Source organism: Prionailurus viverrinus, chromosome D1 (assembly GCF_022837055.1).
Source record: "Prionailurus viverrinus isolate Anna chromosome D1, UM_Priviv_1.0, whole genome shotgun sequence".
NCBI classification, from domain to species: Eukaryota; Metazoa; Chordata; class Mammalia; order Carnivora; family Felidae; genus Prionailurus; species Prionailurus viverrinus.
In genome coordinates this window covers 4,146,716-4,163,928 of record NC_062570.1, presented here as the reverse complement: position 1 = coordinate 4,163,928, position 17,213 = coordinate 4,146,716, and the positions used below count along the sequence as shown (strand labels likewise).

The 17,213-nt window shown below is 41.8% G+C and overlaps 1 protein-coding gene across 3 annotated transcripts in view; it reads right to left on the bottom strand.

The window, feature by feature from the left end:
* The window catches only part of GRIA4 (glutamate ionotropic receptor AMPA type subunit 4), a 396,844-nt gene that overhangs the window by 21,657 nt on the left and 357,974 nt on the right, over positions 1 to 17,213 (bottom strand). The window contains exon 14 of one of the 3 annotated variants that reach the window (XM_047879445.1): positions 5,020 to 5,058. The exons of the other annotated variants lie outside the window; for them this stretch is intronic. Coding sequence (XP_047735401.1) covers positions 5,037 to 5,058 — 22 coding nt within the window. The 3' untranslated portion in view covers positions 5,020 to 5,036. The remainder of the gene's footprint in view (positions 1 to 5,019; positions 5,059 to 17,213) is intronic. 3 annotated transcript variants of the gene reach the window in all.

Here is a 17,213-nt window from a genome sequence, read left to right as displayed (position 1 = left end):
TTAGGTGTGATTATTATTAAAGTAAAATTTCAAAAATGGGAGAGCTGGTGGCTGTCACCATTCGCCATGTGCGAGCTGTTCAGCAGTACTTGGCTTTTCACACAGATGCCTTGCGTGGCCCACAATTTGCTGTGTGGCCTCTGCTTCATCCCTGACTTTGGGTTCCTTCATCTCTTAGACCACCCTCCTTATTCTCTTTAGATGATTTCCAGAATTCTAAACAATCGCATTTCCCTTTTCTTGCCTTCGCTGATTTTTCAAAACTTCCAGCAATTGCTTTAAAGAACTAGAATCCTAGCAGTTTTGTTTTTTTTTTTTGGGGGGGGGGTCAAAAAAATTAAGAGGTTGTCTCAAACCTTCTCATCTTACAGTTGTGGTCAGTGGGGTCTAATGAAAGTTAGGTGAGTTGCTCACCAAGGCCCAGCTGGGATGCAGGTCTCCTGTCTCCTGGTCCAGTGCTCTTTCCCACAGTACAAGGATAACTTTCCTTCTGTTGGTATCCGTTCCTGTGTAGCTAAACTATTTATTCATCCCTATTGTGGTTCTCCAAGGGAAATTTTCTTTTTCCTGTTTGTCAGGCTTCCTGGGGGTGATCCTTGGTGGAGACTTGACTGATATATTTGCTACAACTTCTGTCCCTTCTGGCTAAGTATTTTTGGAGCTGAGATAAAGCTTCAAAAGCATGAGGTCTTATCAACTGAAATTGATCCTTCCTAAATATGCAAGAAGGAAGAAGCGTAGATGACCTTCTTTAAAAAGCCGTACCCATAACCTTTACGTAAAATCACTTGATGTGATTAGATGGTAACCCTTTTTCTCTCTTAAGGTTGGAATAAGACGGGTCTAGTTCGATACATACTAGGTTCCTAGAGATTTAAGTTCTGATCTTTCAGGACAGGTAATGTTGGATCCCAAGGACAGCATCATAAAGAAACTGTTTCACAGAAGATGGAGAAGTGTAAAAACAATGAATAGCGAAGCTCCATCACAGAAACTCAATCTCCTCTTTGAATTTTCATTTCCTCTCCTTTCTTACAGCTAATTATCCATTAAGAACTTTTTTTTTCCTGAAAAGGTGTCTCCCAAATTTATATTTTCATTCTTATTATACTGTTATTACCTCAGGGAAAGCCTTTATTACCTGAAACAAGATCCACAGATTGTCTCAGTCTGTTCTGAGCTACCCAGACTCAGAACGGCCATGCTTCTCTGCTTATTCACTGTGCTTTGTCAAAAACCCTTACTGACTCATGACTGCCTCCAAGGATACTATTCTATTTTTTTTTCCTGACATTCAAGGCTTCCTAACAATTCAGCTTATATATACCTTTAAAGTATAATTTAATTATATTTGATTGGGCCAGACTCTGTCCAAAGTTCTCCATATTTTCCCTGAATCCTTATTGAAGCCACATGGCTAGTAACTGGTGTAGGCGGGATTAGAACCTGGATCCTTCTAACACAGAAGCCTGGTCTCTTAACCACCCTAATTCCTCAAATAGACCTTCTCTGCCTCCAGCCAGGCTAGTTTCCTGAAAGTCCCCCAAATATTTTACTCACAGTTGATTCCAATCTCATGACAGAACCTTCACCAGACATTTCTTTTTCCCCCCACCCCAGCTTTTCTAAAGTCCTTACCATTTTCCAGTCATCACTCCTAGACTTATTCATTCAACTAGTATTTATCACCTAGTACACCTGAACCTTTATGAGGTCCATCCCAGATACTCTGGACTCTATCTCCTTCAAGTTTTCTATTGTCTGGAGCACTCACACTTGCTCTGAGTCATACACTACTGTACCGTGTTATCTTGGCACAGTTTTTCTCCATGGAGGACAGTGACTGTGGGACTTTATACCATGTTCACCCCCAAGGCAGGGCAAGAACCACAGTGGGTGTAATCCCTACACTCAGGGATTAATTTAAGGTGCTACTTTTCAAGCAGCCTGTTCAAATGAAAGAAGACTGTGCTGAACCATAAAAGGGAGTTCCTTTGACCATGAAACCTAATGGATTTGGGAAAGACGTGGTATGGAGAGGGTTTTAAAACAAAACAGATAAAGCAAAAGGCTCCCAAACTGTCTGCTAAATATTGGCAAAAGGGACATAACAATTACTCTAGCTATTTTTATGAATAATGGCAAACAATTTTGTCCATCATATAAACAAAATGATCTAAGGTAATATTTCAGTGACATTAAAGATTGTTAAAATGAAGGGGTTACCAGCTCGATCTGTGTAGCTGGGCAAGGAAAAAATACTAAACGATAAAATCAAATACAAGCTTGTTGTGAATATGAAGCGAAATCAGACATTTCCAATCAAACTCTAAGATAAAAATCCCAGATAATGGCATTTTTGTAATTCAGTACTAATCTATTTAAGTGTAGCAAATAAAACATGTCACTTTTAGAAAATTCTTCTGTTAGTAAACATACTACTGAGAACAGAATAATTCAGTACTTTAAGAATTACATTTGTCATCAACAGATTATCAAATGCCAACTCTGTCTGGTTTAACTTGATTAAGATTTATTTTACTGTGTATTTATGTATTTAATTCACTAAATATGTCTAGTAAACCTTTACCTACAAATATTTTAACTTTCCCACCAAGCTCTTAAAAGAAAAAAATAAAGTTCCAAATTTTCTTTCATTTACAGCACCAGATTCTTTCACGACAGACTATTGTTTAGTCAGAAGTTGAAATATATAGCTTGAAATGTCTTGTAATCACTCCTGTTTCATCTACCCTAACTTTTGGCTTGGGTTTTGGTTAAGTGGGAAAAGAGCATAACCAGAAAAGGGAGACTGACAAAAACAGGTCTTGGACAAGAAGGGATTCTAAGGTAATCAGCACTGGAGGGGACGCTGTGTGAACCTGCCGTTGAAAGGCAGGTGCTTTTTCTGTTGCTCTCTAACAATAGCCCAACCCTACGAATTCTAAGCCTCCGTGTCTTTAAAAATTTTAAGTTGATGCCATTCTAAGTGAAACACAAAGCTGCTTATCTTTGAGAGCAACAGGGCTCACAACCAGATTTCAAAACAGAAAAGTATCCTCTAATTTACTTGTATTAAACAATTTAAGTGCGAAAACGCCAAAACGTTTAAATTCTTCAGATAGTTTCGCCTACATTTGCCTCTAGTGGTGTTCACACTAGACCACAGCACGTGGCCTTTTGGTTACTTGCTCCTCAGCAGAAGTACTTGGGTAACTTCTTAAGCTACCATTTCCGTTCACTACTTTTAATGTACCTAAGAAACTGCATGTAATTGGTAGATAGGAGATCAATACTATTCTGTTTACAAAGCAACAAAACACAACAAATCAATAACGGTGATTCATCTCCAGGGCAGTTTGCCTAAAAGAACCACCACAGAACCAGCACCAATGCTTTCCCCGAATGGGCTTACCGTGGAGCATTTCATAAAATTCAAATTATACAACAAATATGCCTGACACAACTAGTGTCAGGGTGGATATCAAATTCTAATACATAACTGGTCCACTACATGATATTGTAACAATAAGGTAATATTCCTTCTTTGTGTCACGGCTTAGGCAAGCCATACATCAGGCATCTTAAAGTTCAGGAATGAATAATGTGCCTCAAATATACCCTGTGCTTTTCCTTAGGGGAGTCAGTGAGCGGGAAAGTAAAAACTAGGTTCTATCTGACGTCTGACGACAAAATGAAATATCTGCAGAAAGCCGAGCGCTTAGGTTTCTGTATCTGGTTGGTGACCACTGCGATGCTGTCGGCTACAAAAAATAGTTTGCGTTAAATCAAGTTAAAATCAAGTTGCTATTTCACATGTGCCTTCTCACGGACGTTCCTAATCACATGACTACTGAGGTTCCTGCTCAGAAGAAAACAATCTCTAACAAAAATATACCGTCTGAAGTGATTTTCTTTCATTAAAAAACCCCGACGATCCAAGTTGAAGGTGATGCCGAGCTTCTGAACCCTCTTGTAAGGAAACAGCCAGAACTGTTTCTGAATGACAACTATCTGTTGGCAACAAATCGCCTGAATTCTCATTCTTCCTGCATTTCCTCTCCTTTCTGAGCTCCCTTTCTTCTCAAGCCTCAGGTATGTCCATTGTCTGATCCTCAAGCTTCCCTAAAATCTACTGGAGTCACACAAGAGAGGGCCAGGAAGACAGAAGCTGTCCTTTCATGAGCCCAAAGTTCTACCTTTCTTCCGATATCTCAAATTCTGGATGCAATTAAATTCTCTCACTTGTTTCTCGCCTTGGATTTCTTCCCCCCTGGAAGGACCAAGGTGAAAACAGTACCAAAGACAAGGAATACTGATGATTTCCAAGGACAGCAACATAGAACGTGAGAGATAACAATGGAAACCACTTAGAAGTGGTACCCAAGGCCCGAAAGTCTCTAGAAGCATGAAGAAACACTGCTCAAGACAGTATCAGCTCCCCTTCCTCATTTTTCTATCCAGTTTTCATATGGTACCTTAAACATCTCATTAAATCTACACTGCCTGCACACCCAAAATCTAGCCTGAGCCAATTCCAAATTATATACCATCTAAATTCTATCAGCTGCTTATTTTAGTAAAAAATTCTTAAGAATACTATTTTTTCTATAGAAATCCTTTGGATTTTCATTTCGATATTTCTGTAACCCCATTACTCATGACGGCTTGAAGAACAGTTACTATCTGTATTCTACACATAGAGAAATGAACAGCCGATGGTAACTTCCTAAGGCCTATGCAAGAGATTGATCCTTAGTGGAAGACTAGCACTGTTACTTGATGATGATGAAAAACATAAATGCATTCGCGTATAACTAGATATGACTAGTTTTCCCTGCTATCACATTTGTAAGGGGATGTTCAAGTGACTGTTATGCACAGGTGGCAAGCTGATTTCCTAATGCGTGGGTTAAAAAATATAAATGTATAAAGAAAAAGGGATTGAAAAACAGGTGGGGGAGGGGTTTCCTTCAAATGGATGGAACCCATTCTTTTGAAAGAAAACTCCCCTCTTACCTTGGTCCTGGAGCTGGTTAGTTCTCCTCTGTCCTCCTCCTAGGGGAGAAATACCCAAAGTTAAACAATAATAGAACATGGTCTTGTATTACAGTCAAGTTCAGTTCTGGCCAACCCTTTCCTCAGGTCTCACAAGACACTACCAACTGTCTGATATACTGGGGCGTTCATTGAATCCAGTTTAACATTTATTTTAAGGATTAAGCCAAAGGGGAATGAACGTTCACTGTGTAAGGGGGACAAAAGTGTCTGCCCTTCTCAGTCTGTTTTGTCAGAGCTCCAACGGAAGGCTGGCTTAGAGCAGAGGAATTCATGGAAGGGCTTTGCCTGGGCAGTTCTCAGCAGCTGTAGTGAATCAGGGAGAGTGTATGGGGTGCCCCTGGAGGTCCTTAAAAACACAGAGGCATGCTGTGGTCTTCTCAACCCATTTCCCTGATGTTCCTGGTGCAGGCCAACACCATGTTTGGGGCCGTACTGAATCTGGTGTTAACAAGAATTATTGCAAAAAAAGGAAAACAAACCCTAAGGGGATATTAAAAGGGAAGGTTAGGAAAGTTGGGGAGATGGGGTGTTATCGGAAACTATGTACTTGCTTTATTTTTTCCAAACAGGATATCACAGTAGGGAAAAGATGGGATTTTCCTCCCTCAATGTACCTCCATGTAACTAGGACTCCTGGTGTCTCTGGAGAGAAACAAGGCAGCACAATAGAAGGAGCATGGACTTGGGATGAGAGAACGACGGGCGCCTACCTCACCTGAGTTTCAGGAGAATCACCTGTGCGGGTGGAGACAGTAACACCAGCATCAAGGATTCCTTGGGGAAAATATACTCGTATACATGTGCTTGGTATGGAGGAGTTGTTGGATTTGTTTCCTTTTCATCTCTATGACATCTGATACAATCTTTTCTTACTTGAACTCCTTTGTCTTTTATGAGACTGCCATGTAGTTAACTGAGTTTAGAGTCAGTTCCTAGTTACCCTTTGGCATAATTTCAGAGACAGTGACTGGCTCCCATAAAACAGATCAAATACCAGACAATTGATTGAATTCCGTGAGACATGAAGGAAAGTGGAGACCAAGAATGAGCCTGAACCCATACAAGATCATGTGCTATTGTTATTTAACTTTGGGTAACTTATTAAAATTCTTTATCAAGCAAAATGACATCAGGTGAGAAAATGGATGGACTCTGGAACCTTGGGGTTGTCACCATATATTTCAGAGGCGTCAGAATGAAGGATGGGGTAATTGTTACTCTAACGGCCATTATGAAAATATGCGGGGGAAAAAAACACCGTATGGCAGAGTCCACGTTATACATCTAGTACTATTTCGGGGTCTTTAGCGTTACGCTCACCCTACGAACTCTGATCACCTTCAGGTTACAGGATATGAATGTGGCATAGTCAAACTTCCCTCTATAAGCATACGTGTTTTTCCTCATGTTCTTCCTTGGGAACTGTATGTTCATTTGTTATATTAAGGAAAATTCTAAAAATGGCTATTTTGACAAACCAGCCTTTTATCCACTAAACTCTATAGATTCCCAAGAATATACACAGAAATGGGGAATTGCCCCCCCCCCCCCCCCCTGGAACAGTGCTTTTGGAAATGGTAAGGCTGTGTTATAACTGGAAAAAAACCCAGTAAACTGTCTTTTTATAAAACACATACTTCATCCATGGAAGTCACCTAAATGACATTGGAAGGACGTATCTTTAGATTCTGAAAGGATGTGAAAATTTCTGAGTAAGAACAACTCTGGGGACACTGCATGGATTGGATAAAGTTCCATTGGTTGTGCAGCCTTCATGCTTCAGAATAAACTGATGGCTACTTGTGATGAGGCCAAAAGGAAATTAAGTACCATTGACCTTGTTGGTGTTATTAGGGTGCCCTTAGAAAGCACCCTCTCAAGTACTACATATTAAAACACCGTGGGATACCATGTTACCTGGGTCAGTTTTCATCATATCTAGATATGGAAGCACACGTTTTGTTCTAAAAAAAAAAAATCCAAGCTACATGTGTCTCACTTTTGCTGTTTTATTCCCCCTTTCATAATCCAGTGAATTTTGTCAGATTTGTACCTTGCCAAAAGTTTGACGTCAGTATATAATTTTAAAAGTCTGTATATAGAGACAGACAGGACCTGTGTCTATCTCTAGCTCTGTGCTTCTTAAGGAGAAGTGCTTTCCCTAAATACCTTTCTATTCACAGTGTAGACAGAATGCTACAGAAGCAGCTGTTTATCAAAGAAGTGACTTATTTGATCCCCAAACCAGATGAGATTCTCTTGAGGTTCTGGGAATGAATTTCTCCCCAGTCTTATTAAGTGTCTGCAACTTCAAAGAGGTGTAAGGGAATTCGCCAGTTGTTCTGCTAAAGATAGTCCACTGCGTGACACAGAATCTCAGACTCTCAAGCTGGGAAGGGGACTCAGATGTCCCAGCACAGTCCCTCAGAGACGTGAGAAGCTCTTTGACTTGAGCGACTTCGGGATCTTAGCCAATTTCCTCCCATCTTTGGACCAGTTTTAATTGTTGTGAGATCCTGATTGACCTGAAATCTACCTCTGTGCAATGTCTTCCACTGAACCAGGGTTTGTTTAGTTCTTGATATAAGTTAAATGGTTTCTTGAGCTCTTTGTGGGTATTCTCAATACACCTTGAGATTATGGATGCTGTTGAAACCGAAACACGGAAGAATCACAGAAACTGCTGAGCAAGTTTTCAGCGTAAACTGTATTTATGTTAAAAAGTTCTCTTTTGTTCTTTTCCCTGTAAGAGCACTGGAGAGGGTCAGAAGAGCTCAGTTCTAATTGCAGCTGTGGGACAGTGGGCAAGTCACTTAACGCTTCCCAATTTACAGAGTCTTCCCATGGAACAGAATGACATCATAAGAGGGTGAGAAGGAGCAAGTGAAATAAAGTGCTTTGAAAGCTCTCGTGCTGCACTGTAACTATTAGTGTCTCACTTAAGAAATATCTTGCTTGGTAATGTTGAGAGTTCCGTCATTAAGCCAAACTTGAACATCAGCTCTTAAAAGTGAACAAACTAAAAAGAACATTAATTAGATGGTGTATTAACTGAGTCTTTGCCTTAGATGATACTATCATTGCTAGATCATTTAATAGAAAGCAACTCTTTTTTTTTTGGAAGCCTTCACCCTTTGCTTTTTACCCTGGGAGACCACTGAGGTCAGCTCTTGCTGGATCCGTTGACTTCTGCTGACCTCCGGCTAGCCTCAAACAGAAGCTAAAAGATTAGGGTGCTGACTTAGGGCTCTGGATACTTGGTTTCATTCTACATTTTCTATTTCTCGTGCCTTTTTGAAAAAAATTTACTTTGCGTGCTAAAGGCACTAGCAATGTAGAGCAGCCATACTTGCTGATAATGCCTTTGTGAAATATTGTGGTCTTAGCTGCAAATACCTGAAAAGACAGGAGAATCGGGGCTGGGTATCTGATGAGGTCTTCTCTTAGTTACGAATAGGATTCTGGCATGTTGCCATTTTAAGAAGTACGTTCAGAAGCTGCATATCTGTCAGCCTCAAAGAGGCCACAACCTGAATTCTGTAAGAGCAGAGGCCTTATGGGTAGTTCTTGACCGTCTATGCAATCTTCTGTATGGTGAAGTGACAATGGAGAGGGGTCCATATGCCCCTATTTTCTTTGAAAGTAGAGAGCTGTGTGTGTCACATTGGTTTAATTGACTCCAACTTAATTCTTATTTTGGCTAAGTCCCAAAGACTGAACACGTAGAGAAAACAGAGTGAATAACATTTCTGTGAAAAATTATGTGTGTGTCAGTTTCTTCACTGAGTACCCCAGAAAAAAAAGTAAGCTACAGAAAGTCTAGTTTATTTCAACATGTGATATGACTCTGCATGGTTGGTGGCATTTAAAATGATATATTTCTCTCACATCCTGGTATTATAAACTTTGAAAGGCAGAATTGACACTTAGGATTATTTTCATGCCTTTAACTTTTCTTCATTGTTGAGTTGTGTGATACTAAAAGAACATACTGAAATAATTTCATAAGGTTTTTGAAAGTTTATCGGGGCACCTGGGTGGCTCGGTTGGTTAGGTGTCTGACTTTTGGTTTCAGCTCAGGCCCTGATCTCAAGGTCTGTAGGTTCAAGTCCCTCATCGGGCTATGTGCTCACAGCATGGAGCCTGCTTGGGATTTCTCTGTTGCTCTCTCCCTCTTCCCCTCCCCTGCTCACTCTCTCTGTCTCTCTCTCAAAATAAATAAACTTAAAACAAATAAAAAATAAATTAAAAAAAGAAAGTATATCTCATTCTGTGGATGAGTCCAAACAATGATTTTTTAAGGTTTTCAGAGCATATGGAATCTATCCATTTAAAATAAACTACTTTCAACCATGAAACAAATTTTTCTGATATTAAGGAGGATTAACAATACATAGACAGTATTTCTAACTTCTGTCAGTACTATTATTATTTACAAAATATTCTCATCACGAATACAGTGCTGTTCCAGAGAAGGCTTGGGGCCAGGGCTAGGTGGTTCGCAGAGTCATTTTCTATTCAGATGTTGCCAGATGTGTGTGGTGTTTGTAGCAAAGTTATCTCAAATGTATGTTATTTCATTCTGAAAGCAAGAGTGCAGGACTGAATTGGGTGAGGGGGACACACGTTAAAATAAATGAGCCACAGTTTCTTATTCCTAGCTAAGTTAAAACAGAACATAATTTTAAACCAAGGTCTTTACTATTTTCCAGCTCATTCCAAATCATGGCCACGCTATTTTATGTCCCCCTTTCTTCAGTATGAATTGTAAACCCACCGCATCTTGGCTGATACTATCTTTAGAGACAAAAGGAAGACAATAATGTCTAAACTTGCGGATGGCTGCTTTCCCATATGCTATGGGTACATTTTCATTTTTACAGAAAGCCATTATTTACTTAAGATGTACTAAGTGGATGTTTATCATTAGTATAAAACTGCATTAAAACAGCTTTGTATAGAACTCTGCATCTAGGAGTACATTACATCTTCACAATAAAGTGAGATCTATTTTTAGTTTATTAGAGATATTGTGGGGTTTTATGGTAAATCTGATTGCCATTCTCCCTCCAAGGTCCTGTGTGTGTGTGTGTGTGTGTGTGTGTGTGTGTGCGCGCACATGGGCACGTCTAAAATGTTCTTTACATGTCTAATCACTGCAAGCATAAAAAGCCCCTCTTCCCTCTCTTCCACAGTCCCCCCCCCTCCCCCCCCCCCCGGCCGCCCACCTCCACGCCCTCAGGTACGAGGGACTTGGGACAGTAAGGGGAGGAATGTACCACAGCATCGCTATAATGCTTCTCCCCTCTCCGAGTACAAGGAGTTGTGGTCTCTCTGAGAACTTTAATGGCTCCTTCCTCTGCAGCAGCTTGTGCTGGACCTCCTTGTATCCTTTCCTGTAGGAAGGTTAAGTCTGGAGAAGAGAATCCTACACAAACAGTGCACTGAAAGCAAAAACAACAATAATAATAATAATAATAAAGCAACCCTACCACTTGATCTTGGTGCTGTTCTGAGAACTGCTCCTACTCCGTAAACGTCAAGGGCATTTACCATCTAGACAACTCGTGGTCCTACAGCCTGAGGTCTTCTAGGGAAGAACAGTAATCTGATACCTTTTCTTTGATAACTGAGCATAGACAGGGCCAAAGAGTAGCTGTGTAGCATGGGGCGGAAGATGCAGGACGCACGGCAGAGACAAGTGTCACACAGGGCATTTGTCCTGTGGCTGAGACTTGCAGTGTGGGCAAGTCCACGCACTGGACCACACCAACACGTGTGATTCAATATAAAAACACCAGCAGCCCATCCAGGTACGCTCGCAGCTGCTGCCCTTGCTCTCTTCCCAGCTCCAGAATTCCTGGTTCCACAGATTTTCCTTCCATCCCTACCTCCTACCCCCAAACCTTCTGTGTTGGACATTGTTTTCAATTCTTTGCTTTGACTACGTGGCCTCTACCTCCTTATTTAGGTATCTTGGTTGGGCCTCATTCTAGATCTTGGCATTGCCAATGCCCCCAGGGGATGTGTCTTTTCTCCAGACCTGGCGTTTTTAGCTTTGGCTCTGGAGAACCCACACGTGGGCTTCCAGCCAGGGCCGCAGAACAGGGCGTCCAAACACGCAGAGCCCTCAGGCACTTCTTCCTGATGCTCTGTGTCCCCCTTTTAACCCCAGTCTTTAGTGCTGCCATTGTTTCTGGGAGCTGCTCTGCATCAAGATGACATAATGTGGAACCTGTCTGGCTACGAGACACCCACCAAGAGGAAAACACTTCAATACGCTACTAGCGTAAGGGTAGGTTCATCTACCGCATGTTTATTACACATCAGATCACGAACCCTGGTCTCAGGTGCCACGTTGTGTCTCCTAAGCACACTCAAACCTGTAGGTTGAGGCTGCCCGACCTGGCTGGCCACGGGCTCGGCACTCACATTAACTGCATGTTACCACAATGTGAATTGTATGGGAAACAGGCATCCTTTCCGCAGACTCCCTACCTTTACAGAATTTGCTCATAAGGCAATTGTGTGGGACTAATGAACGACAGTTTGGAAATTCTGGCTTTCCCTGGAACTGTCAGAATTGATGTCTTAGGTCTTAGGTCTTAGGTCTCTCCTCAGATCAGGCCGTGAAGGCTTGAGCTGTTGAACCTCTTTTATGGCATTTTTATCTTGTTAACTTGCATCCTCTTTGAAGTGCTAGAAACTAAAATGGCCACCACTTAACCAGTTTCTGAGGCAAGTGATTCAAGTCTGGCTTCTAAGTGTAATAATGGTGAGTGAGGGTGCACAGCAAAACACTGAGTTTAGAAACTTTGCAATGTGCTTCTACCTACTGCAGTCACAAGGCTGAACACCAGCTGGCAAATTCTCAGTTGGAACCCAGTGACCATCTGTTGACTGAACTGGCAAATACATGTAGGCAAATCATTAGCATGGGCCGCTTTTCACAGTGGGAAGAATGGAAACCATGTATAATGCCTGCTGAATCTTCAAGAAATGCAGACAAATGCAACATTTTTTTTTTTCTTCTTCATGGGCAGCTATAATTTGAAGCATCTTTTAATCATAGGCAAGAATGAAAAGTGTAGAATTTCAAAGGGCAGTGGAAAGTTTTCTGTTTTCCTTCAGGACTCACCACCTAGAAGGGAAGGGAGGACGGGCCTATGGATTCCAAAGGCGATCATTTCCCCCGGCATGGAGGCATGCAGCATTGATACATTTATCATGCGCATCTTAGTTGGTGAGGGCAAAATACTTGGTCCCCCCAATAAATACCAGCATCTCTGGTAGTCAACTGGGTAAGTGATTAAGCAGATCACGACCAGGGGATCTGTGTACTCATGTGTGTGTGTGTGTGTGTGTGTGTGTGTGTGTGTGTGTGTGTTCTAATCCCTAGTCCAACAGACTATGTTCCCAATCATGGTGGGATATCCAAAACTAAGCTACCTATAGCCTCTTTTCATATGGCACCAAGAGAAATGAAGGCTATTCGTAAACAAAAACATCTCCTTCCAAAAAAGTTAAAATTAAAAAACAAAACAAAACTGTGCATCAATCTGCTGCAACTCATTTCTGGAAAACACGTGGAAAGTTTATTCACTTGAGGCCAAGCACTGCCTAGGCATACTAGCTCTCAGCTTTAACTTTCTGTACTTTTAAGTTTTTCTAATGCCCACATTAAGTACTAATGGTTGACTTGTTACTAACACCAAAAACAGACATCAGCTTTATTTTCACGCACAACATGCAGCAAACCCTTTGTTTCTAAACCTTCTAGGTAGACTTGAATGGATGAATAAACACGTATCATCAATCCTCCATAAGAAAGTAGTTCCTAAGGGACAATACGTTTTCTCACACATGGATTTGAATATTAAGTTTAATACATTGGCCCTAAAGAATCCTTTGAAGTGGAAGGAACGATTTGGCCTACACACAACTCTGCCGACCCTGACACAGAACTAGACTTGCGCCAAATGTCCTGTGAGGCTGGGGATGGTGTTAAATACTGAAAGAAAAAGTCCAGTGAAAGATGTGTTGTTCTGATTCCCATTGTTAGCACTTTCCCTCTGGCCACGCCATTGCTCTGGGGCCCTGAATGCCTGTTGTAAACTAAGCACCGTGTGCTCCGTTTCAAAGGTTTCACTCCTGTTGCCATGGGTTCCTGCAAGTGGACGTCAGCAGATCCAACCGAGCCTTCTGTTTGTCAAGACTTCAGTTACTGATCAAGTTCTTTTGGAACAGTTTTCTTTCAAAACATCATGTGTGTGTGGGGGGGGGGTGGGGTGGGGGGGTGACAGAGCATTTGTCTTATTTTAGACACAGTCTTGCCAACATTTTTAGGGAAGGCAGAATTTGAATGACAATTATCACTGCTGAATAATAAAAGCTAGGAGACTCGTTTTTTTGTTTTTTGTTTTTAACTTGGCTTCAAACATTAGGGTCAAGTATGTAACTTCTTATATACTTGGCCAGGGACAGTCTTCAGATGTGATCCATTGCTATGCTCCCTAGAGATACTAGATACCACGTGTATCTTTAGAAGGGGTATTCTCATCTGACAGCTATTTAGCAGCCAGTAAATCTGCATTAACTAAGTTATTATTTGCTCTAAACAACATCGATCAGTTCTGCTTATTGCACAGTAAAGTCAAGAGTATAGCAACTGGTGTAATATAGACATAATAGAAAAGACAGTATTTTGGTAGCAAAGTATGTAACTTTACTATGCAATAAATAACTGCAGGATGGCAGGTATCTACTGTAGGGTAAAGCTGATTGTACTGACGGTAAAGTCAAGGTAAACACAGTGCCCCTTTTATCTAAACTACAGATTTCGGGGCGCCTGGGTGGCTCAGTCGGTTGAGCATCCGACTTCGGCTCAGGTCACGATCTCGCGGTCCGTGAGTTCGAGCCCTGCGTTGGGCTCTGTGCTGACGGCTCAGAGCCTAGAGCCTGCTTCTGATTCTGTGTCTCCCTCTCTCTCTGCCCCTCCCCCATTTATGCTCTGTCTCTCACTGTCCCAAAAATAAACGTTAAAAAAATTTTTTTTAAGCTACAGATTTCACTGCAGTGCTGTCTACAGCATGTCTTTTAAGACAACCTTGAAACATTTCCCAGCCAGAGGAAGGACTCTGCAATTGTTTCTGGTTGCGAAAGGTACTGGAGAGGGAATGAGAAGGAAGACCAGGATGTGGACAGTAGTAAAAGCAGCACTGTTCACGTGAAAAGACGACTCAAGACAAGTGTCGGGGTGTGGGGATTAGACGGGGTTGATAAGATACGACAGGAGGTTTTGTCCTCTTCTCTCACAATGAGAACTCAAAGTCTTCTTTAGAAGATGACTTTGGAAAACAAGTAACTATGCCAGGGAGATTTAAGTTCTTCTGCTGGTCAGTATTTCTAGTTTATTGACTGTAATTGCTTCCTTTTATTATAGCAGGATCCATAGATGCCAGATTCAACAGCATCAGTAGCCCTAGCATCCTCCTAGGACCTAAAACTCAATGAATCTATGTCAATGTCCAATAATCCCAACAACCTCTGAGCATAGCTATTGGTCTTCTGTCACTGAAAGCTATCTGTAAACCCAGCAAACAGAGTCTGGCATAAAGTCTCTTTGAACAAAGAGGAACCTCCGGGTGTTATTCTCTAGTGTAAAGACGGGTGCTGGTCATCCCTGCTGAAATATTTTCTATCCCAGACAGAAGCAGTCTCTGTAAGGATCCTGACTGCATTTGTTTTAAAGTCTAAAGACCCAAGCCCTGGCTTTCCATCATGATTCTATACAATACTCTTCCTCTTTTCTGTGACATTTATTCTGAAGCATTGGGACCAAACAGCCAGGTTTGGAAATGTGAGACTCCCAACATAAGATCGCTAGCCGTTTGTCTGCATTCTGACACAGAAGACTAGTTTTCCTGTTCTTAAAGTCTCATGTTGCCCTATGAACCACAACAGCAGAGTTTGTGAAACTTGTAACTAATGACAATGAAACAGACAAGTCTCACTGTATCCAGAAGCATTAACCTAAACACTTAAAAAAAAAAATAGAACCTATCGGAAAACAAATAAGGCAGAAAGGTTTCAAAGACACTCTTGATATAGGTGTGCCTTCTGGATCTTGCTGTGATAAATTCCAATTCTTTTGGATTTGATTCTACAAACTAAATCATTCATACAGAGGGGGACTGTCAGTCCATCTCTTTATTAGTTTGCCTCTGTTCAAACACAAGGATCCTAATGGAATAAGAATGATAATGTAAGCCTAATGACACCGCCAACCCCGCCCCGTAACCCCTCTCCCCACCGTTCCCGTGTAGCAGGGCTGGGAGTGGGGCAGTGAGGAGGTGAGGGGTAAGGTGCATGCTGGTTAGCCCTCAGTGCCCTTCCAGTGTTCGCCAAGACAGGACAGAATGCCTGTGGTTCCGGCATGCAGGGGCCAGCTTGCTCAGGAAATTGTGGCGCGGATAGAACAAAGTGCATAAAGAAACTCTCCATCCAGGAAGTGGGGTCTAACAACTGACTCATTAACAAGATCCAGGGAAGGACAGGAAAAGGCGGGGGAAGCCAATAGCTGATGATTATACAGTTCCAGACAGACGAAGGCCTTGAGCTCGTCCCCACACAATCCCCGTAGTGTGGATTTGACAAAGTGGCACATTTAAGGGGGGTCTCTCTCTTGCCATCAATGGGAGTCAGGCGTACCCGTATCTGAGGGCCAAATGCAGTCCTTGGAACTTGACTTTATCAGCAGACACAAGACAGAGGACAAGGCAGCTACACCCACAGAGAATTAATTAAGAAAAAGCGACATCCGGTGAATGTGATCAGTGGTCTGAACACTGACGTATGTATCAACCACCGCTGCCGTCTCCCCGTCTATGTCTATTTCTCTTACGTTACTTATGTTACTGCTTTGAAAGCTAATACTTCTTTCAGGAGCGATTTCTTTGCTATGCGGCTTCCTTGCCATCACAGATTTTTACACCGCATCATGCAAAATATACCCTCCAAGACCGAATACCCTGAAGCCAGTTTAGGTTTCTGAGTGGTTGAAATATTTTGGGGGAGAGTCTGATCGTGGGTAATTTATTTGTCTGGCTTTCTCTCTAAACATTTCTCCAGTTTCATGCGGGCGGGAGGGATGTTCAAATGAGCCTGACTTCACAATGGCCAGAGTCCACACCCAAATTGGACTCGACTGGCTAATTTCTGTTCTCTCTCCTTTGAGAACTGTCCCTTTGGACATACCATGAAAGCCCTCACTAGTTATCACGGTGTTGCTTGCAAACACAAAATACTGGTTTAATACAACCTTCCCAGGACTAGCATTTGTTTCCTCTATCTGTGTTACCCCCACCCACCCCTCCCAAGACACACATCCAAAGCACGCTGCAGTTCCCTTGTTAAACCAATGAAAACAATCATGTAATTTTTATATTGTTTTCATTCCTACTGGGCTCAGGTCTCATTATTTTCACGTTTCAAGGGCTTACCAGAGACATCATTTTTCAACACCAGGTTCGTGGTTAAGTCCTTTAGCAAAGATTCTGACTTCTTCTTGAATCTGTGCTTTGTACGAATCTCTCCTAAGCAGCACTGAGACCAGAGTAATTTGTCAGTTGTCATTTCTGACTCCGGCTTTGCTCTAGCCCCAACGATTCAACAGCAGCCTTTAATTGCTTAAGGAAAAGAGGAAATTCTGCCTCCTGGGCATAAACATGTGAATCCTCTATGTCCAGGACCAAAAGGGTAAAAAGGGCAGGTTTTACCAACATTTCCTTCAGAATGAAAGTCTCATCTTTAACACATGTGGATTAATACCACAATGATGACGGTATTAATCCACATGTGTGATGCTTTGCTCATGACTCACACTGCAGGGGTCTCTGTGTGAGCAATTCTACATTGTCATCAGGTCTGATTTTACGGATCTTACTTAGGCCACACTCCCTTTGCAATGGGCGAGAGTGTGACTGGAGTAAGCACCATAGAGTCAGAGCCCAGCTTTCTGGCCGATAGCGACTGCATCTATAAACAGATGCGGTTACAGAGTTAGCACCCATACAACCTCACGGGGATCTGAAATATAATGATGCCGTGAAAAACGAAACACTGAAATGGAGAAGAAAAAAAAAAGTGGTTTG